The sequence below is a fragment of the Mobula hypostoma genome, chromosome 7, assembly GCF_963921235.1.
Source record: "Mobula hypostoma chromosome 7, sMobHyp1.1, whole genome shotgun sequence".
Classification (NCBI taxonomy): domain Eukaryota; kingdom Metazoa; phylum Chordata; class Chondrichthyes; order Myliobatiformes; family Myliobatidae; genus Mobula; species Mobula hypostoma.
Window position 1 is genome coordinate 87,756,128 of NC_086103.1, and position 23,842 is coordinate 87,779,969.

The following is a 23,842-nucleotide window of genomic DNA, read 5'->3' on the forward strand; positions in this document are numbered from 1 at the left end:
AAATCCATGCTGACTTTGTCCGATCATTTCACCGCTTTCCAAATGTGCTGTTATCACATCCTTGATAACTGACTCCAGCAGTTTCCCCACCACCGACGTTAGGCTAACCGGCCTATAATTCCCCGGTTTCTCTCTCCCTCCTTTTTTAAAAAGTGGGGTTACATTAGCCACCCTCCAATCCTCAGGAACTAGTCCAGAATCTAACGAGTTTTGAAAAATTATCACTAATGCATCCACTATTTCTTGGGCCACTTCCTTAAGCACTCTGGGATGCAGACCATCTGGCCCTGGGGATTTATCTGCCTTCAATCCCTTCAATTTACCTAACACCACTTCCCTACTAACATGTATTTCGCTCAGTTCCTCCATCTCACTGGACCCTCTGTCCCTTACTATTTCTGGAAGATTATTTATGTCCTCCTTAGTGAAGACAGAACCAAAGTAATTATTCAATTGGTCTGCCATGTCCTTGCTCCCCATAATCAATTCACCTGTTTCTGTTTGCAGGGGACCTACATTTGTCTTTATCAGTCTTTTCCTTTTTACATATCTATAAAAGCTTTTACAGTCCGTTTTTATGTTCTCTGCCAGTTTTCTCTCATAATCTTTTTTCCCCTTCCTAATTAAGCCCTTTGTCCTCCTCTGCTGAACTCTGAATTTCTCCCAGTCCTCAGGTGAGCCACTTTCTCTGGCTAATTTGTATGCTACTTCTTTGGAATTGATACTATCCCTAATTTCTCTTGTCAGCCACGGGTGCACTACCTTCCTTGATTTATTCTTTTGCCAAACTGGGATGAACAATTGTTGTAGTTCATCCATGCAACCTTTAAATGCCTGCCATTGCATATCCACCGTCAATCCTTGAAGTGTCATTTGCCAGTCTATCTTAGCTAATTCATGTCTCATACCTTCAAAGTTACCCCTCTTTAAGTTCAGAACCTTTGTTTCTGAATTAACTACGTCACTCTCCATGTTAATGAAGAATTCCACCATATTATGGTCACTCTTACCCAAGGGGCCTCTCACGACAAGATCGCTAATTAACCCTTCCTCATTGCTCAAAACCCAGTCCAGAATAGCCTGCTCTCTAGTCGGTTCCTCGACATGTTGGTTCAAAAAACCATTCCGCATACATTCCAAGAAATCCTCTTCCTCAGCACCTTTACCAATTTGGTTCACCCAGTCTACATGTAGATTGAAGTCACCCATTATAACTGCTGTTCATTTGTTCATTATGTGCTGTGTTGTACAACATATATGGTAATGGTCTTCCCATGACCATGACTGTTCTTGCCAAATTTTTTTCTACAGAAGTGGTTTGCCATTGCCTTCTTCTGGGCAGCATCTTTACAAGATGGGTGACCCCAAGTGACTATCAATACTCTTCTGAGATTGTCTGGTCACATATGCACCACCTGCTCCCACTGCTTCACGCTTTGGTGGAGACTTATCTCCACCCCACCACCTCCAAGACAATCAGGTTATGTTAATTATTGAAAAGTATTTCAAAGTATTGAAATAAACAATGTCTTGTAACTATAGAAATTGTACTGAATCACCTTTAATATTAAGGGTATAAAGATATGATATACTTCTGAATTGGTAAGACTCTGTGAGAGACTTCAGAAGAATATCAACTTGTTGTGATATATATAAGCATGATGAGCTTGTGTGTACGTGTGTTTGTGCAAGGAACCAGCTACCAGACAGTTTTGCATAGCTTGGTAAGACGGGGACACCTGTTGTGAAAGGAGGTTACTGGCTATTTGGGATGCCAAGGGAGTGTGTGTATACTCATTCTGGACACTTGTTTAAGAGTATGTTTGTGTGTTCAATGACCAAGTCTGAAACTTTGGGGTAACAGATTTTTATATGGAAAGGAATATATGAATTCAGTGGCACAGAAGCGGAAGACTTCAGAGTAGATACTCTGTAGTTTTAGGTAAGTACTGTTTAATTTTTACCTATTCATTGCATTTTTCTTTAATATGGGAATTAGAGTGGAAATATTTGTGGGAGGATTTATACCCGGGTATATCTCTGCAGGTCAACAGATGGCAGGTGGAGAATCCCTGATGTTCACAGTCAGCCCTTGATCCCGATTACCAACGCAGCTCCGAAGTGCGCTGTACAAGGCCATTCTTACCCTTGGCCATTAGGCTCTATAATGAGTCAACCTATAGCCGGGGAAGTGATGACTCCCTCCTGGTAGACTGTTATTAACCTCTGTTTACCAGCTGTGTGTTACCACACCCTGCTATCGCGGACACCCTGTGCAATATTACCATCACTCCTTATCTGGACAGTGTGAATGTGCACCCATTCTGTATAACTGTATAATACAGGTCAATCTTCACTAATCCGACTACCTGTAATCCGGTTCCTCAATAATCCAGCACTAATTATGCTTAATGTGATCCTTCTGTAATTTGGCATTTTCACTAATCCAACACTCCTCAGGTCCCAATGGTGCCGGATTAGTGAAGGTCGACCTGTATTATAGTAATTTCTGCACTACCATCTTATCTGTGTGAACTTGGAAATCTTATAAATCTTGTCATTTTTGACTTGTAAATCTTGTACAGTTTATTTTTAAGGTAACTTATTTTTTTCTTACTTCTCTTCTAATATTTGTATATCTGTGCACTAGTAATGCTCCTGTAACACTGTAATTTCCTTTGGGATCAATAAGGTATCTATCTATCCTTAAACCCTTCACCCTTGGGGAGAAGCAGAGTATTTTGTCTGAGCTGCCACCACATGAAAATGCTTCAGGGAATTCAGAATTCTGGCGCAAGCTCGAAGAACTGATTGAATTTCACCAAAGGCACCCAAAAGATATACACATGTTGGTAAGAGCAACCCTCACAACACGCCGGAGGAACTCTGCAGGTTAGGCAGCATCCGTGGAAACGATCAGTCAACGTTTCAGGCTGACCTGCTGAGTTCCTCCAGCATGTTGTGAGGGTTGCTTTGACCCCAGCATCTGCAGAGTATTTTGTGTTTGGGTAAAAGCAAAATGCCCAAGAAATATAAGAGACAGCAAGGCCCAGGCAGTGCAGAACAGCACATGTGCAATGAACAGGAATGACAGCAATGAGGAGAGATTTTACTGCTGTAAAGGGGACGGGTGACAGTAAGATGTTGCACAATCCAGGGAGGGATGATCTAGTCTTTCTGAAAATGCTGAAGGAAGATCTGAGCTCAGCCCACCAGGAAGTCCTAGATTTTGGGACAGCAGAGAGATCAACCTACTCCATGATTAGATTATGGGCTGGGGATACAGACCAGAAGAGGGGGAAGAAAAGTTGAAAAGAGGCTGTTGCAAAGGTTGCTCCTGCAATGTCACAGAGGCAAATAAATACTGTCTGTGGAGCACAGGCTGGCCCAACGACTAAGAGAAATGGTTTTCGAAATTGTTCCATGAGTTCACATATACATCAGTCAAACATTAAGACAATGGGGTTATGTTCACTGGGCTGCATCAATCTGTGCAACTATTGATTTAAGTAATTTACACCATTGTAAACAAGTGTGCATCACTTAGCACATCAAATAGCTGATCTATCAATAGTTCGGAAATTTGTGTACTCAGGGAGTCATCTTTCATGACACTGATCTTGGGCATATGGCTCTCTGTTCTCAGAAGTCTTTTTTAAGACTAATTGTGTCAATTAGTTTGTTCCAGCAAAGGTAATTGAATATTCAGAGGTGTCTCCCACTGGAGGTATGCAATTCAGTGTAAGCATTATCAACCCAAAGTATTGAAGTAAACACTATCATTATTAGTATTGAATTGTATTGAATCATCTACTTTTACCTTTGATACTAAGAGTATAAAGATGTGATGTACTTCTGAGTTTGCGAGACTCTACTGAGAGGATCTCCAGAAGAATGCCTGCTTATCATGATGAATAAAGACTTCAGGGCCTCTCTGGTGACTTTGATTACTGTGACAGACTCCCTTCTCACGACAAACCACAAACTATCAGGCAGGAGGTACAGGAACCACACCACCAGATTCAGGAACAGTTATTACCCATTCCACCTTCAGGCTGCTGACCCAGAGTGGATAACTTCATTCATCTCAACACTGAACTGATTCCACAATCTACATACTCGATTTCAAGGATCCTACAACTCATGTTCTCAGTATTATTTAATAACTTTTTTTACTATTTGCATGATCTGTTTTCCTTTGCACATTATCTGTTTGTCAGTCTTTATGTATAGTTTAACATAAATTCTATTTAATTCTTTATGCTCCTGTAAATGCCTGCAAGAAAATGAATCTCGAGTAGTATATAGTGACATATATATGTATTTTGATAATAAATTTACTTTGAACTTTGAATTGAAGGACCAAATTGGGTGGATTAAAGATCCCAAGTTCAAAGAAAGAAGGGTCTCTTCTTAGTCAATGTCTACCTCTCAACTAACATAGCTCAAAGAGTTTTACTGATCATTATCCCTCGACCATTACCTTTGGCTTCAAAGGGCTTAAAGGGTATCCCAATTAAATGGAAGTTGCTGTATGAATTCAAGTCTTTCTTTACTGTAGTAGAGAGCCTAGCTCAAGAGTCCAGTGGGAGGAGTAAACTCACCAGGACTAAGGGCACATTTATAACCTAATATTTCACTAATGATACCCATTAGCACAGGTGAGATGCCAGGAAGGAGAATGAAAATATGGCTGAATGGTGCCATGACAACCTCTCACTCAACATCAGCAAAACCAAAGAGCGGATTATTGATTATACAAAAAGAAAACCAGAGATCTATGAGCCATTTCTCATCAGGGCACCAGCCATGGAGAGGGTCAGTAACTTTAAACCTCACCATATCATCATATCAAAGTAGCTATCCTGGGTCCATCATGTTGCTACCATTACTAAGAAGGCACACAACTGCCTCTATTTTCTTAAAAGTTTGCCAAGATTTGATATGTTATCTAAGACTTCCATAGATACATGGTGGAGAGTATACTGTCTGGTTGCACCTTGGCCTGATATGGAAACACCAATGCCCTTGAATGGAAAAGCATGCAAAAAGTAGTGGATATAGGCCAGTCCATCACAGGTAAAGCCCACCCCCCCACCACTGAGCACATCTACAATGAGCACTGTAACAGGAAAGCAGCATCCATCACCAAGGATTCCCACCATCCCCACCATGCTCTCTTCTCACCGATGTCGTTGGAGAAAAGATATAGGAGCCTTATGTCCCACACCGTGAGGTTCAGGAACAGTTATTACCCCTCAACTATCAGGTTCCTGAACCAGAGTGGATAACTTCACTCGTGCCATCACCGCATTGATTCCACAACCTGTGGACATACTTTCAAAGACTCTACAACTCATATTCTCATCACTTATTATTATTTTATTTTTTTTAAATTTTGATATTTGCAAAATGTGTTATCTTTTGCACATTGGTTATCTGTCCGTCTTTGTGCAGAGTTTTTCATTGACTGTATTGTGTTTATTTGTATTTACTGTGAAAGCCCACAAGAAAATAAATTCAGGGTAGTATATAGTGACATACATGTACTTTCATAACACATTCACTTTGAGCTTTAACGACATTACTTTGTGATACTGAACATTTGACATTAGAAGTTGCTTCATTCTCAACTCTTAAATCACACAGTTTTGTGGAAACTGTAGCAAAACGACCAATATTTTCCCAAAATTTGTAAACCCTTGACTTCATTCCAAGCAATTTCTGTCCAGTTTTTTCTGACAGACTCACTATGATCAAATTCTTGCAGCAGGCATCCTCTGTGCAGAGTACAGTGTGGGTGGAAAGAAATGGGAATGATTGATGGGTTTAGCAGAAAGTGCTTGTGGGTCAGGATAATGTGATTTGTCTATGTCACAAATATTTCAGAGGCTGTATCCTGTAGACATACACAGATCAGACCAGAACATCCCATTACATTAATGTGCACATCAGAGATACCTGCACATTCCCCACCTCCTTCACTGGCAGTCCCTCTGAAAAGATAACTTGGCCCACTCCAGGTCAATAGACTATTAATAGACAATAGGTGCAGGAGTAGGCCATTCAGCCCTTCAAGCCAGCACCACCATTCACTGTGGTCATGGCTGATCATCCACAATCAGTACCCCGTTCCTGCCTTCTCCCCATATCCCTTGACTCCACTATCTTTAAGAGCTCTATCTAACTCTCTCTTGAAAGCATCCAGAGAATTAGCCTCCACTGCCTTCTGAGGCAGAGCATTCCACAGATCCACAACTCTCTAGGTGAAAATGTTTTTCCTCAACTCCATTCTAAATGGCCTACCCCTTATTCTTAAACTGTGGCCTCCGGTTCTGGACTCCCCCAACATCGGGAACATGTTTCCTGCCTCTAGTGTGTCCAATCTCTTAATAATCTTATATGTTTCAATCAGATCCCCTCTCATCCTTCTAAATTCCAGTGTATACATGCCCAGTTGCTCCAATCTTTCAACATATGACAGTCCCGCCATCCCAGGAATTAACCTCGTGAACCTACGCTGTACTCCCCCAATAGCAAGAATGTCCTTCCTCAAATTTGGAGACCAAAACTGCACACAATACTCCAGGTGTGGTCTCACCAGGGCCCTGTACAACTGCAGAAGGACCTCTTTGCTCCTATACTCAACTCCCCTTGTTAAGAAGGCCAACATGCCATTAGCTTTCTTCACTGCCTGCTGTACCTGCATGCTTACTTTCAGTGACTGATGAACAAGGACACCTAGATCTCGTTGTACTTCCCATTTTCCTAACTTGACACCATTCAGATAGTAATCTGCCTTCCTGTTCTTGCCACCAAAGTGGATAACCTCACATTTAACCACATTAAGCTACATCTGCCATGCATCTGCCCACTCACCCAACCTGTCCAAGTCACCCTGCATTCTCATAACATCCTCCTCACATTTCACACTGCCACCCAGCTTTATGTCATCTGCAAATTTGCTAATGTTACTATTAATCCCTTCATCTAAATCATTAATGTATATTGTAAACAGCTGGGGTCCCAGCACCGAGCCTTGCGGTACCCCACCAGTCACTGCCTGCCATTCTGAAAGGGACCCATTAAAACCCTACTCTTTATAGGGATTTTCTATCCATGTCAGTACCCTACTCCCAATACCATGTATTCCAATTTTGCCCACTAATCTCCTATGTGGGACCTTATCAAAGGCTTTCTGAAAGTCCAGGTACACTACACCCATTGGCCCTCCCTTGTTCATTTTCATAGTTACATCCTGATAAAATTCCAGAAGATCAGTCAAGCATCTGAGTTGCCTAGGTATGGCTATCACTATTGTGGGCTACCTATTGTACACTAGCTACAAGAGTTGAAGCAGAGAGTATTTGGTCTAATGGCAAAAGGGTTCCAAACAATTGGATACCAGGCTCTAATGCACAAGACAACTAACACAAAAAGTACACACAAACACACTTGATCCAAACACATGGAAAAATGATCTTACCCAGAGACTTTTTGCTTACAGAATCTTGCTCCCCCACAGCCAACAGTTAGATCTTCCCTCCTTCAGTTTTTCTATCTCACCAACTCCTCCTAGTCAACCTCCGTCACCCTTTATTACAATCGCAACCATTGCTGCCTCAATTTGCCTCCTTCCCTAGTTGATCACTCTTCCTAAAATGAGGTGATCCAATGATTACTGCCACTCAAACTCTTCAGAGACAATCACCATTCTTTACACCTGGTTGTCATCATAGTCACCCTCCACTATACTGCTGGGGAAGTCTATTCCTTACACTTTACCCCTAGGTAATTGCATTCCCATGCTTCCCTCCATCCCATGACTGTTTCTATTCTCTGCCCTCCTCCCCACCCTGGCAGCCCCATTCCCCCGCTCCTCTATACCTCAGGGGACACAGTTCCTTTCAGCTCACTCCACCACCAGTCACCTACTAGTGAATGGTGGTGACAGCCTCCCCCTGCCGCAAAGCAGCCCAAAACTTCCCCACTGCCTTTAACGTTTTTCCAGCTCTGAAGTTTCACCGGCAGCCCCCATGATGCTCACTTGCTGAGGAAGGGTGATAGGCAGATGGGAATAGAGATAGAGGATGGGAGGTATATGATAAAGGGCTGCAGATGATGGAACCTGAAGGGAAAGGAAGGTGAAGAGGACAGTTGGGAACAGTGCGGGGTACAGCACCTACCGGAAAGAGTGTGCAGGTGATGGGCAGATAGAATATGTTGAGTAGGGAAAAGCAATTGGGAGATGGGTCTGAGACATGGAATGCAGGAGGAACTGGGTAAGTCAGAGCAAGAGAAAATGGACGGAGAAGAAAGTAGGTTGCTTGAAATTGGCAATGTTCATGCCACTGGGTTACAGGTTAGCCAACTGGAATATGAGGTTCCGTTCCTCTTATTATTCATGAAGGTCGATTTTATTTTATTTTGAGTTCTCTCTACAGCTGTTTGCAAAGGTGTACAGGAAGTTAACTTTTAATTATTGATGAAAGATCCTTAACTCTGCTTCTCTTTCTGCAGATGCCTTCTGACCTGCTGAATATTTCGAGAGTTTTCTGTTCCAATGACCTTTAATGACTGTGGACAGCATGTTGATATAGGAGGGCTATGGACTGTTGGATCACTAGAATCTATCGCCAGGACTTGTCTGAATTGTCATTGAGACAGCTTAACACACCTTCCCCTCCTGGCTTTCAGCAAACTTCAAATGAAATGTTTGCCAGACAATTTTCTTCTGCTAGAGGACTCCCATAAAAGCAAAAGTTACATAATCCTTTGCAGAAAAGGTCAGTAGCCAGCAAGTTATTTTTTGGCCAATAATTTATAATGAAATGATCTGTCAGTAAGCTTTCTTGCTTCTCCTCCCCCACCCCGTCTGCACTGTTCCCTTGTGGATATAAATATTAATATGGTATATACTGAGCATGTGGAGTTTTTATTCTCCCCGTCTCACGGCTGATCAATAATTACATTAACTCCTGCGGAGATAAATTGAACTTCTATGTCTGCCACCAAGTCATTGGGAATATTTTACTTGGTAATTTCAGGGTCCCTGCATCAAGGGAAATGGTTCAGTTCAAATGTGGCATCATACAGTTGGGAGAGGTAGCAACTCAGATGTTACCTTAGCAACTCAAATTTGGACCCTGTTTAAAATAAAATGCTTGCATTTTGTACAGTGTTATTACTTTGAAACACTACCAATCTTTTCATACATTGGTCTTCTAGATGATGGGAAAGGGACTGACAAAACTGGAAAGAACTTGGCCAGAGTTTGATGAAAAAGAATCACTGGGTTAACATTCCAGGCCATTATTAATATGTAAACCAACTAACGTGGAGGAAGCAGCCCATGAGGAAAATATTTTTTTTGCCAGTTGTGCATTAACTGCCAATTAACCTTTAATAGTCATCAATCAGACTCTCATCTATAAAGTTTAAATATGCTGTTTCATTCCTACAAGGATTTAGAAGATTTTTAATAATTACAGACTTCACTTTAATAAATACTTCTCTATTTTCCTTTATCATTTTTTTTCCTCAATTTAATCTGTATTTCTCTATTTCTCTTCCTGTGTGCACTGTATGTTGACTTGAATTCTCTTTCTCCAATATACAACATTTTTCAAATCTTTAATCTGCAATGGTAAACAGAAGTACTGATGGCTCTTGTATCCTCTGAAGTCTTTGGCAGTGTCTCGCTCTCGAGCATCTCTGGCAGTGTCTCGCTCTCGAGCATCTCTGGCAGTGTCTCGCTCTCGAGCATCTCTGAACAGTGTATTGCTCTCGAGCATCTCTGGCAATGTCTTGCTCTCGAGCATCTCTGGCAGTGTATTGCTCTCGAGCATCTCTGGCAGTGCCTCGCTCTCGCATCTCTGGCAGGGTCTCGCTCTCGAGCATCTCTGAACAGTGTCTCGCTCTCGAGCATCTCTGAACAGTGTCTCGCTCTCGAGCATCTCTGACAGTGTCTCGCTCTCGAGCATCTCTGGCAGTGTCTTGCTCTCGAGCATCTCTGAACAGTGTCTCGCTCTCGAGCATCTCTGGCAGTGTCTCGCTCTCGAGCATCTCTGAACAGTGTCTCGCTCTCGAGCATCTCTGGCAGTGTCTCGCTCTCGAGCATCTCTGGCAGTGTCTCGCTCTCGAGCATCTCTGGCAGTGTCTTGCTCTCGAGCATCTCTGAACAGTGTCTCGCTCTCGAGCATCTCTGGCAGTGTCTCGCTCTCGAGCATCTCTGGCAGTGTCTTGCTCTCGAGCATCTCTGAACAGTGTCTCGCTCTCGAGCATCTCTGAACAGTGTCTCGCTCTCGAGCATCTCTGGCAGTGTCTCGCTCTCGAGCATCTCTGGCAGTGTCTCGCTCTCGAGCATCTCTGGCAGTGTCTCGCTCTCGAGCATCTCTGAACAGTGTCTCGCTCTCGAGCATCTCTGGCAGTGTCTTGCTCTCGAGCATCTCTGGCAGTGTCTCGCTCTCAAGCATTTCTGGCAGTGTCTCGCTCTCGAGCATCTCTGGACAGTTTGCACTTCTACCAGCTTCACAGGCCCATCTAAATACCATGACCTGTTACAAGATTTTCTGCTCTAGAAAAACAAGTTATAGAACCATATGTCCTCTAAGATGTTTTGTATTATGTAAATACCTATCTAAATGCCCCAATTTTCACACAGCAGTATCCCACTAACAATAAAAGAGCAAAGAGGTAGGTTACCGGCTTTACCCTTAATTGATGACTGGGAGAAAAATATCTGTTTACCTCTTGTAGAACCACAGGACCTTGAATGTCTACTCAAAGAAATGAACAAGGTAGTGTCTTCAGTGTCCTACCTTACTCCTTGTACACTCACAACTGCAAGGCCAGCTTCTGCTCTAATTCTACCTACAAGCTTGCTGGTGACATCACCATAGTGGCCAAATTTCAAACAAAGTATAGGAAGTATAGGAAGGAGATAGAGAGCCTTGTGGCATGGTGTCATAACTGCCTTTCTCTCAACGTCAGCAAAACAGCCAGTTAGAGATCAATAACAAGCAAGAGAAAATCTACAGATGCTGGAAATCCAAGCAACACACACAAAATGCTGGAGGAACTCAGCAGACCAGGCAACATCTATGGAAAAAAGCACAGTCTGTGACTTTGGGCGGGGGGGGGCGCGAGGGCTGGGGGTAGGTGTACTTGTTCATATTTATAGTACTGGTGTAGAGTTTGAATGTTGAGAGCTTCAAATACCAAGGAGTGAACATCCCCCCTTGTTCAATCCCTTCCTACCTATGTTCCTGACACTTCCCACACTCTGAACTTTTTCGATGATTTTAAGTTCCCTGGCCCCCACCGCTTTATTTTCACCATGGATGTCCAGTCCCTATATACTTCCATCCCCCATCAGGAAGGTCTCAAAGCTCTCCACTTCTTTTTGGATTCCAGACCTAACCAGTTCCCCTCGACCACCACTCTGCTCCGTCTAGCGGAATTAGTCCTTACTCTTAATAATTTCTCCTTTGGCTCCTCCCACTTCATTCAAACTAAAGGTGTAGCCATGGGCACCCGTATGGGTCCCAGCTATGCCTGCCTTTTTGTTGGCTTTGTGGAACAATCCATGTTCCAAGCCTATACTGGTATCTGTCCCCTACTTTTCCTTCACTACATCGATGACTGCATTGGTGCTGCTTCCTGCACGAATGCTGAGCTCGTTGACTTCATTAACTTTGCCTCCAACTTTCACCCTGCCCTCAAGTTTACCTGGTCCATTTCCGACATCTCCCTCCCGTTTCTTGATCTTTCTGTCTCTATCTCTGGAGACGGCTTATCTACTGATGTCTGCTATAAGCCTACTGACTTTCACAGCTATCTGGACTTTTCCTCTTCTCACCCTGTTTCTTGCAAAACTGCCATCCCCTTCTCGCAATTCCTCCATCTCTGCCACATCTGCCCTCAGGATGAGGCTTTTCATTCCAGGATGAAGGAGATGTCCTCCTCTTTTAAAGAAAGGGGCTTCCCTTCCTCCATGATCAACTCTGCTCTCAAATGCGTTTCTCCCATTTCACACACATTTGCTCTCACTCCATCCTCCTGCCACCCTATTAGGAATAGGGTTCCCCTTGTCCTCACCTACCACCCCACCAGCCTCCGGGTCCAAAGTATAATTCACCGTAACTTCAGCCACCTCCAACGGGATCCCACCACTAAGCACATCTTTCCGTCCACCCCCCTTTCTGCTTTCTGCAGGGATCGCTCCCGACGCGACTCCCTTGTCCATTTGTCCCCCCCCCCCATCCCTTCCCACCGATCTCCCTCCTGGCACTTATCCTTGTAAGCGGAACAAGTGCTACACATGCCCTTACACTTCCTCCCTCAGCACCATTCAGGGCCCCAAACAGTCCTTCCAGGTGAGGCGACACTTCACCTGTGAGTCGACTGGGGTGACATACTGTGTCCGGTGCTCCCGATGCGGCCTTCTATATATTGGCGAGACCCGACGCAAGCTGGGAGACCATTTCGATGAACGCCTATGCTCTGTCTGCCAGAGAAAGCAGGATCTCCCAGTGGCCACACATTTTAATTCCATGTCCCATTCCTATTCTGATATGTCTATCCACGGCCTCCTCTACTGTCAAGATGAAGCCACACTCAGGTTGGAAGAACAACACGTCATACTCCGTCTGGGTAGCCTCCAACCTGATGGCATGAACATTGACTTCTCTAACTTCCGTTAATACCCCACCTCCCCTTTGTACCCCATCCGTTATTTATTTATCTATCTATCTATCTATTTATTTATTTATTTATTATTTCTCTCTCTCTCTCTCTGTCTCTCCTTTTTCTCCCTCTGTCCCTCTCACTATACTCCTTGCCCACCCTCTGGGCTTCCCCCCTCCCCCTTTCTTTCTCCCCAGGTCTCCTGTCCCATGATCCTCTCATATCCCTTTTGCCAATCACCTGTCCAGCTCTTGGCTCTATCCCTCCCCCTCCTGTCTTCTCCTATCATTTTGCATCTCCCCCTCCCCTCCCACTTTCAAATCTCTTACTATCTCTTCTTTCAGTTAGTCCTGACGAAGGGTCTTGGCCCAAAATGTTGACTGTTCTTCTTCCTATAGATGCTGCCTGGTCTGCTGCTTTCACCAGCAATTTTTATGTGTATTGCATCACCAATACATCACCTGTTCTGGTCCACCACATGGCACAACGATACCATTGGCCAAGAAGGTATGCAAGTATCTCTACTTCTTCAAAAGGCTAAAGAAATGTGGCATGTCCCCTGTGAATCTCACTAATTTTTAATCGACGCACAAGAGAAAGCATCCTGGAAATCATAAAAACAAGCATCAGGGTTTGGTATAGGAATGGTCCTGCTCATGATTGTAAGAAACTGCAGAGAGATGTGTACATCATTGAAACCAGCCTCCCCTCCAAAGACTCTTGCATGATAAAATTGACTCTTGACCTCATATCATACCTCTTCATGGCATAGAGACTACAGCACAGAAACTAGCCCTTCGGCTCATCCGGTCGATGTCGAACCATGGCCTTGTACCTTGCCTGGTTTCACTGCATCTTCTCTGTAACTATAACACTATTCTGCATCCTCTTGTTGCTTTTCCGTTGTACTACCTCATTCTATCGACTTGATGAAAAAATCTGCATGGATGGTATGTGTGCTAAACAAAGTTCCTCACTACACGTGACAAGAATAAACCAATTTACCACCACACTCATGCAGGAGTTAGTTTTATTCTAAAGGCAGCTGACATGTTTCTATGGTAAAGTGCACAGAATGAATAGAATAATGTGACAACTGGGTGAAGTTCTGTCCTGAGAAGGGCTTCGGGAGTGTGAGAAATACTAGAGTAGGTCTTACCCATTCCAAAGAGAGAAATGTGTTTATTGAGCAGAACAGCTCTTCCCTCAATGTTCCAATTTATACCAATATTCTCCTGGAACAACTTACCCAAGTACTAACAATGTCATAGTTACTGCAGGAAAATCACACAAGTTTTGGATCAAAGTAATGTCTTACATCCAGTAATTTTAAATCCCGCTCATCCTTGAGGGCAACTGACATGGACTCTCCTTTCAAGTCATTGCTCAAACACTCAAAATTAAATGCAGACTTTAACAAAAATGATAAGCTTCTCGATCTCTTTTACTAAAATTTCACACTTTCAACAATCCACATGCCCTGATCCCTTTCCCAGGCCCTCAACAAGGTACAGGCACTACACTAAGTTTCTCTTCATTTGTTCCATTTTTCCACTCCCTTCCAGCTGATGGTCACTTTTCTCTGCTTCATAGAGGGGAAGGGGGAGCAATAAAGGATGGATTGTTGAACAAGGAACAGTAATTATTTAGCTGTAAAGTTATTCAAGATTTCAAGAATTACAGGTGTCTTCCCTAAGCCCAGTCCATTTTCATCCTTCCTGCCACTTTTTACTCCTTCAACCATTGCGGCTCGTTTTAATGTTCTTCCCGAGTTGTTCCACTTCTATCGTCCTGCCCCTGTTATAAACACAGAGTGCTAACTCTCCAGTTAGGAGCACAGCTTTTAAAAGTACTGGTCGGGGAGTAATAATCTAGCAGTCTTGGAACTGCCCCACTTGTGCTCGATCCCTATCTACACAATCTCTGTAGTGAATTAGGAAGGGACACCATGTCACCATCTGCTTTCAATACGATCAGAAGCACAGACATCAGATCATACATGTATGCTGATGATACTCAGTAGGGAGTATCCTACTGAACAAGGAGCTTATCATTTTTGTTAAAGTCTGCATTTAATTTTGAGGAGTGTTTGAGCAATGATTTGAAATGAGAGTCCATGTCAGTTGCCCTCAAGGATAAGGCGGGAGGAAAAGATGGCGGCGCGACACAGTGTGTTCAGCCTCTCTGGTGAAATGATATCATATTTGTTAAATAGGGGTCATGCACAATTCTGATATGATGGAGACAGCCGTGAGAAGCACAGAGGAACATCTGGAGAAACTTCTGAAATGCCCGGTTTGCTGCCGCTGCTACAGTGAGATCAAGGATCTCCAGAGGGAAGGCCCCAAATCCTCGGCTTTGCCTGCCACTGGTGGCTGGGGCTGGAGTCGAAGCACTCAGCAGAGATGGTGCTCAGTGCTCGGTGTCGGAGGCTCGAAGTTTTCGGACGATTCAGAGTCAGACTGTGGTCGGGCATGGCAGGGAAAGTTTTCTTCCTTCTCCCCGTTCTGCGTAAGATGTGGGATTTTCGAGAGACTTTGAAACTTCTTTTACCATGCCCATGGCCTGTTCTTCATCAAGTTACGGTATTGTTTGCACTGTTGTAACTATATGTTAAAATTATGTGGTTTTTGTCAGTTTTTCAGTCTTGATCTGACCTGTGTTCTGTGATATCACACCGGAGGAATATTGTATCATTTCTTAATGCATGCATTACTAAATGACAATAAAAGAGGACTGCGTGTCCTCATAATCTAAATCTAAATCATAATCTAAATCACAGCTACATCACCTCTGCCTGGTCCTGTAAAACTCTCCAAATGCCTACATGTCAGCTGTGGCTCTCTGGACAGCATTCACACCTGGTAGACTGGAAGCTGGTGGGTTTCAGCTCCACTCTGGAGACTGAGCATATGGGGCAACAGTGACATCGCCAGTAAAGTCACAGTCTGACAGCTCTAGCATCTTCAGTTCAATCATGATGGTCTGTGTGCAGGTTGCACATTATCTTTGTAACTGTGTGATTTTCCTCTTGAGACAGCAGCCCCTTTTCTGGGAGACTTAAAATTCCTTCTGAGCAACTGTGAACCTGGAAGACTGCCGACAGGGATACAGGATTTTGTCCATTCCACTGATAGGAGGTCAAAGTCAAAGTGGAGTTTTTGTCATATGTACAAATATGTGTATGCAGAGGTGCAACAGAAATCTAACTTGCAGGATCATCACAGGCAGATATAATATTCACAAAGAAAACCTTATTACGGATAAACTATACAAAAATTTATAAGAAAGAAAACATTTAGGAAAAAAAGTGGTTATAGTATTGCAATACAGTCATGTCAGTTTGTTCAAGAACCGAATGGTTAAAGGGAAGTAGCTGTTCTCAATCATAATAGTGTGGGACTTCAGGCTTCTGTAGATCCTGTTGGATGGTAGTTGCAAGAAGATGGCATGCTGAATGGTGAGGATCTTTGATTATAAATGACATCCATCTATAAACTGGAGAAGAGATTCTCACACAGCATACAGTGGTTGCTTAGCTAACTTTCAGCTACTGAGTCAGGCTGACAACTGATGTCAGCTTGCCTGAGTGACAGAACGGTGAAGCAGGTAGTGCAATCACTTCATCTCTCTAGGAATCCAGATTCAATTCCAATCTCTGATGAATTTGCATATTCTCCCTGTGGGTTTCCACTGGGTGCTCCAGTTTCCTCTCACCCAATGTTCCCTCTAATGTGTAATAACCAGTGTGCACAAAAATCTTGTGCTGTGCAATTTTTTGCCCAGTGACAACAACATGTGCACATTGAATTTTTTATAGAGAGCTGGCAAAACACTATCAGGTAAGAACTTTGATCTCTTCTGGATTTGATAGTTTTCGGTCTTGTTCATGTGCACTTTCACGAAACAAAAATAGCAGGTAATGAAGGATATTCTTGCACACTGTCCATTGTGATTTGCTTGCTAAATGATGCTTTAAAAAGTCATTTCCAAATATCTCTCTGCTTTGTCACACCTGCAAATTCTCCAGCAAATTTTGCATCATGACAATACACACAGGTAACACCAGTTTCTCTATTGTACATAAATATTTATTGTAACTGCATGTTCCTGACCTCATGAGCTTTCAATAGAGCAGTTTCTACTGTTTCATTAAGCCATTGTACTTCACACCCTTTGCTTCCTTGGAATTTGACATCGTGAATCAATAATTTCTTCAATAAAAACAGTGTAATAAGCCAGTTCTAAAATCTGCAGACAAATCAGCATAAACTCCACATTGTCAACACGTTCTGTATCAGAAACTGGAAAAGGAAATATGATTATGTATGATTACAAAATATACTTAACATGCCAATGAGGTAGAGGGCTGACAACATTTTGTGTACAGTTTAAATTCCTTTGTGCGCTAGTAGCAAAAGATGTGTGCATGCGCACACCTTAGGGAACATTGCTCCCACCCCCCATTGACATGCGGGTTGGTAGGTTAAACTGGCTGTTATAAATTATCCCTAGTGAACAGACAAGTGGTGGAACCTGATGAGAATAAAAGGGAATTCGACTAAATAGGTTAGTATGGGCTCAGTGGACTGCATGATCTATTATTCTATAACCTGGGTAGCTTCCAGTGCAAGGTTCTGATGGATACAAGAGATCCCACAGCAATATTCACAGAAAATCATTCAAACGCTGTAGGTATTCTGGGGGGGGGGAGGGGGTCTTTTATCGAACATCACTAAAACAGAGTACATTGCTGTTACTGGGAACTCATGCAGCCAAGTTGCTATTTAATCAGCTACAAATCACTTAGGGTTGGAGGAAAGGAGGCTCTCAAATATCAGATTCAAGTTTTAGGTCATTGCTCACAGAATGGAGTAGCCCCCTATTAATTTTTCAATAGCCTCAGGGGATGTTCCATGGTTAGCAGAGAGATCAGGTGTTTGACCATTTGAATCCCAAATCTCTGAATTGGGATAAATGTAACATCCTTTGATTCTCACAAATTAAATATAAGACCATAAGGTATAGGAGCAGAAGTAGGCCATTCGGCCCACTGAGTCTGCTCTACCATTCAATCATGGGCTGATCCAATTCTTCCAGTCATCCCCACTCCCCTGCTTTCACCCCATACCCTTTGATGCCCTGGCTAATCAATAACCTACCTATCTCTGCCTTAAATACAGCCAATGACTTGGCCTCCACAGCTGCTCGTGGCAACAAATTCCACAGATTTACCACCCTCTGACTAAAGTACTTTCTCGGCATCTCTGTTCTAAATGGATATTCTTCAATCCTGAAGTCATGCCCTCTTGTCCTAGAATCCCCTAACATGGGAAATAACTTTGTCACATCTAATCTTTACAGGCCTTTTAACATTCAGAATGCTTCTATGAGATCGCCCTCATTCTCCTGAGCTCCAGGGAATACAGCCCAAGAGCTGCCAGATGTTCCTCATATGGTAACCCTTTCATTCCTGGAATCATTCTTGTGAATCTTCTCTGGACCCTCTCCAATGTCAGTATACCTTTTCTAAAATAAGAAGCCCAAAACTGCACAAAATACTCCAAGTGTGGTCTCATGAGTGCCTTACAGAGCCTCAACATCACATCCCTGCTCTTATATTCTATACCTCTAGAAATGAATGCCAACATTGCTTTCGCCTTCTTCACAACTGACTCAACCTGGAAGTTCACCTTTAGGGTATCTTGCACAAGGACTCCCAAGTCCCTTTGCATCTTTGCATTTTGAATTCTCTCCCCATCTAAAAAATAGTCTCCTCGTTTACTTCTTCAATCAAAGTGCATGACCATACACTTTCCAACATTGTATTTCATTTGCACTTCTCTGCCCATTCCCCTAAACTATCTAGGTCTCTCTGCAGGCTCTCTGTTTCCTCAGTACTACCCACTCCTCCACCTATCTTTGTAATGTCGGCAAATTTAGCCACAAATCCATTAATACCATTGTCCAAATCATTAACCTGCATCGTAAAAATATATGTTCTTTTTTGGCGGCCAGCAAATAATTAATTCCCAAACAATCACCATCCTTCTCATCAGCAGCTACTGCTGTATCGTCAAAGTTTTTGTCAAATGCTTGCATCTTTTTCTTTAAGAGTGGCATCCATCATTGTGTGCAAGGCAGAATGTGCATACATGCCAACTGAAAGTTGAAAATTATTTGGCACTTATTGATACAAAATTGCTCCAAACATGATGCTACTGCTTCAATATTGCACTAGTATCACATCTAGAACAATATCTCCCATTTCCTGGAAAGACAGCTAAATCCTGGCAGAAGCTCTTGCTTGAGGCTACATTCCTTCCACTGCTTTTATCAGCTACTGCTTTATAACTGCACACCCACTGAGCCATGTGTAATGTGACCTTTCTCACACCCAACTACGATATCCAGCGAGTCACAAACAATTGGCAGAAATGGTCTGGAAATAAGTGCAACGACCAACAGACAAGGCTTTCAGCTTTGCACCCCGGAGGAGTTGCCCTAATTTGTAAAATTCTGCTGTACTAACCTGTTTGCTAGACAGGAAATAAGCTAATATTTCAGAACAGCTGAGTGGTTACCAATAGCAACGTGTGCATTAAGACACATCCAAGGCTTGAACATATACTCGCAATGTTACTTGTAAAAGATTCTACACTTGATGAGCCTAACATTGAACAATTTACAATATCCATGTTTAGAAACCTATTTAATACTAGCACATAATAGCATATGATAAAAATGGAACAGCATTGCCAGGTGGGAGAAAGCAGAGCTAATGTAGGAAATGAATGAGCTCTTTGTATTAACATTGGGAGAACATCTAAATAAAGTGAAAATAGAGGTGCTTGCAATGGATAAAAAGTAAAGCATCATTTAAGGTAGCTATTGAGATTTTCTTGGTCACTAGTTTACAAGTGCACCAGTGTTCAGTTAAACAAATGAGTAAGGTTATTCTTGCAACTTTTAACCCTTTAATTGAACAATTCAGGACAGATATGTTAATGCTTCGTACTAATGTCACAATAGCAGCATCTGGATTGAGGTGACTTGTGGAAAAGGATCCATAACATCAATTTGAACTGTACTACTGCCATCCTGATTCCATACATCTAAGGCATCCAGAAGCCTGCCTCAGATGAAGTCGGGATTATTAGTGAAAGTTGCCTCACACGCTCCAGCTATGACTATGTGACACCTTTACAACAGTTTCATGAAGTTATGTTCTAATTTACCGATAGTCCTGTTGCAGAATTTTGACCTGAAACATTGATAATTTCTTTTCCCCACAGATAATGCTTAACCCACTGAGTTCCTCTGGCAGATTGTTTGTAGATTCAGATTCCAGCATCTGAAAGCTCTTGTGTCTCTAATTTACTTTTGGCTAATTACCATCTTCCCCACACAGAAACGCTAACTCCTTGCTCTAGCATTGATCGAAGACCACTAGAAACCCTTCATTTCATTGTCCAAGTGTACATTCCTCACGTGCAGGTCTTGCTGAATGAGTGCTAGGAGACTATCTTGCTATAAAGGACTGCCATCTGCTCCATTCCTGTGGTTGGATGGTAATCAGGTTATAAACAAGGAAGGGTTTTCTTACCTGATGGCTTGCAGTATTCACAATATTACTTGTTGTGTTGGCTGAAACTCATTTATATCAGACAGACTAGGGATCACAGTTGGAGCCTGTTGATTTGTGCAGCTTTTGCTAGACTTTGCCTTGAGGGCTATTAGGAAATTTAGCCAATGTGCTTACATCCCACTTGGTGTGTTTCAGATTCACAATTATTAGCAACTCTGGAGGACTAACTCACTCTTTGATGAAATGCATATGCCAAGGATGCATTTAATTGCAAAAATTGGAAGTCAAGATGATGCCAGTGACCAATGGAGAAATGTTGCAGGCAGCTTACAAAACTATTACTCTTCTACTTCCTCTTCTGAACAGTGATTGATTGAACCCTGTAATTTCCCTATTAGGGATGTACTTTTGAGCTGACAAAATGATCTGATATTTTTGTAATCTCTTGGGGAATTTGGTGAACTAGACTCTGAACAAAGCTGCCAAGGTGGCCATCTCTGGGGGTGTAGACTATGTTGATCCGTGATGGTGGAAGTCAGTTCCATGGTCTGCTCCATTACTCTAGCTGAGCAAGATTAAAATTGCCAAGGATGAGAACAGAAAAGAAACAGATGTTCAGCTGTCTCCTTCTCTTCTCACTGGTGCTGTCAGGCAGGAGGTACAGGACTCTAGGGTCCCACGTGGCCAGGATTGGGAATAGCTGCTACCCTGCAACCCCGGGCTCCAGGACAGGCTTCACTCGCCTCAGCGCTGAACAGGTTCTGCAGCAGCAGGCTCACGTTCAGCCACTCTGCAGTTCATGGTCCATGTGTTTTTGTTTACATTTTGTGCAATTTGATCAAGGCACTTCAGTGCAAAAATGACTCTGCAACGGTGACCTACAATATTGCACTCTCCTCTGCACTGAACTGGCTCTGTGTCTGTGGATTCACTTTCAGGACTTCTGCGGTTAATTTTCTGTGTTTTATTTGTTTACTTGACCAATCTGTTTTTTTTTCACAAATTGTGATTTGACGGTCTTATATGAGCTTGCTTTTTAATGGGTTCTGTTTCTTTGGTGACTGCCTGCAAGAAGATGAATCTTAAGTTTGTATATTGTACACATACTTTGATAATAAACGTTCTTTGAATTTTGAAACTCGTCTATACACCTCAAGAACGCACAACCAGCAATGAAACAGATGGTCCCTGATGGCCCCACTCTACAAACAGAAAATACTGGAAACACTCAGCAGAACTGATGACTCTTCACCTTTGATCTAAATTGGTTTCTTTCTCCAGAGACGCTGCCTGATCTTAGTGTATTTAGAACATTTTCCGTTTTCTTTTCATATTTCCAGCATTTTTAGTTTTTTTTGCTTACTGTTGATTGGGGAACAAATGATCCTCAGGCAATTGTTGCACTTTTTATTTGAAGTACTTACTTGCTAAAATACAGTTCAAGATCATTCAGCCGAAGTCTCTGTGGCAAACTTCTGTTTTTCCTTAAATCTATCTGAGGAGGTGTGAATATTCAACAACTCACTCAGCAGCACAACACAGAGTGGGAGTAGGGCCCTGGAGAAAATGTTAAACACAGGACTCCCGAGCTCAATACACTGCAGCTTATTCAAGATATGATATACATACTACATAATACTAAAAACTTGTACTCAAGACAGGGTAAGGTCACTTCAGAAACTACTCAACATGCATTGGAAATGAAACATATTTAAACACTTTAATGTCTCACCTCTAAGCTGTGGTGCAGCATACAGTTCAATGAATGACCTTACCCGCAGGGTTGTAATAGTGGAGGGATCTTTGATTCTGCCATCTTCATCTTTTAAGTTATATCCTTCTGGTCTCTTGTCCCGCTCGCTGATCTTCCATAGTTTAACTGTCTTATCTATTTACAAACAATTAGGACTGTGTTATCCTGGAGAGTTACATTATTTATAAAACAAACTATTTTTCCGCTCTCTCAAGATGAAGAGTCTTTGACCAGAAACTTTGACTCCATTTCTCTCTCCGCAGATGCTGCCTGATATGCTGAGTATTCACAGCATTTAGGTTTTTACTTCAGATTTCCAGCATCCCCATGTTTACAGTTCCAGGGCTTACTTAGCATTATCCCTGTGAGGTCTGGCCTGCTGATTCAAGCATGTCATTCAGATTACCCTGCAATCTGTGAGAAACGTCACCAAAAATCCATTCATGAAGTGCAATCATCTTTCTCCTTTCTGATGTATCTGTGGAGCTCCCTCCTCAGAATAAATCCTGATATGCTTATGGTTCATTACCCTCACAAATGGTTAGTAGAATAGAAAGTGTACTATGGAATTGAATTAACACAGTAGCAGGGCTGAAGCAGTATTGAGGAGTTCTGAAAATTATACAATCCACTTGGCTCTTCCCTGGTGCCTTCACACTTGACCAAGACTCCCAACTGAAACTTCATCCCCATCACTCATTCCCCTTTATCCATGTGTCTTCTCTGTAAACTAACCTATGAAGGGCCATGATTGATGAGAAGGAAGGCTGCATTACCAATACAATGGTTTAATGGATATAATATGCTATTTGATAAGAACATGTGGCTAATTGGCTCACAGAACCTGCTCCGCAATTCAATCATGGCTGATATTTTTTAAACCCCATTCTCCTGGCTTCTCCTGTAACCATTAATGTCCTAACCAATTAAGAATCTATCAATCTCTGCTTTAACTTCACCCAATGATTTGGCCTTCACAGCCCTCCATGGCAATGAATTCTGCAGATTCACCACCCTCTGGCTGAAAAAATTCCTCTTTATCTCAGTTTTAAAGGGATGTCTCTTTATTCTGAGGCTGTGCTCGCGAATCCTAAACTCTCTTATTAATGGAAACTCCATCTCCACATCGACTCAATTTTGGTCTTTCTGTATCTGCTACATTTCAATGAGATACTCCCTCATCCTTGGAACTCCATCGAGCAGAGGTTCAGAGGTTAAACTTCTCATTCCTGGGATCGATCATGGCTGAGGACTTCTTCTGGTCCCTCACCAGAACCACCACATCATTCCTTGCAGGGTCAAAAGTTGCTCACAATATTCCAAATGCAGTGTGAGTAACACCATATAAAGCTTGTGGGTGAGCTATTTTCATGATCCATATCATCAAATCATCAACCAGCCCTCCATCACGGTCGTTGTCATTGACTGTAGAAGCATGATTACATGGCCTGCAATATCACATTCTCTTCTTCTCAGTGGGGATATATATTGTTTCCAGTTAATCCTTCTGATGAAACATGTATTTGTATCCTGTCATTTCTTGGTTGCGAATACCGCGTCCACTAAGATCTGAGACACCAAAGCCTGTTCTTTTTTATATAAATATAAAACCAAATATGATTTGTGGAAAAGTTAAATAACACAGTATGCGTACAGTATTTAAAATGGAGGGGGGTAGCTTAAAGGAGTTTTGTAGGGCAATAGTTTTTTACAGAGAGGGCTAGCTGTCTGAAAGAGGCTGCTAGGGGTGGCGCTGGAAGCATTTACAATAGGGGCTCTTGAGGCTCTTAAATAGATACATACATCTCCAGGGA

At 42.5% G+C, this 23,842-nt stretch overlaps 1 protein-coding gene across 3 annotated transcripts in view; it reads right to left on the reverse strand.

The window, feature by feature from the left end:
- LOC134349421 (serine/threonine-protein phosphatase 2A 55 kDa regulatory subunit B beta isoform) overlaps positions 1-23,842 on the reverse strand; it is a 405,433-nt gene that overhangs the window by 95,175 nt on the left and 286,416 nt on the right. For all 3 annotated transcript variants that reach the window (XM_063053700.1, XM_063053698.1, XM_063053701.1), the window contains exon 4: positions 22,051-22,163. In XM_063053700.1, coding sequence (XP_062909770.1) covers positions 22,051-22,163 — 113 coding nt within the window. The remainder of the gene's footprint in view (positions 1-22,050; positions 22,164-23,842) is intronic.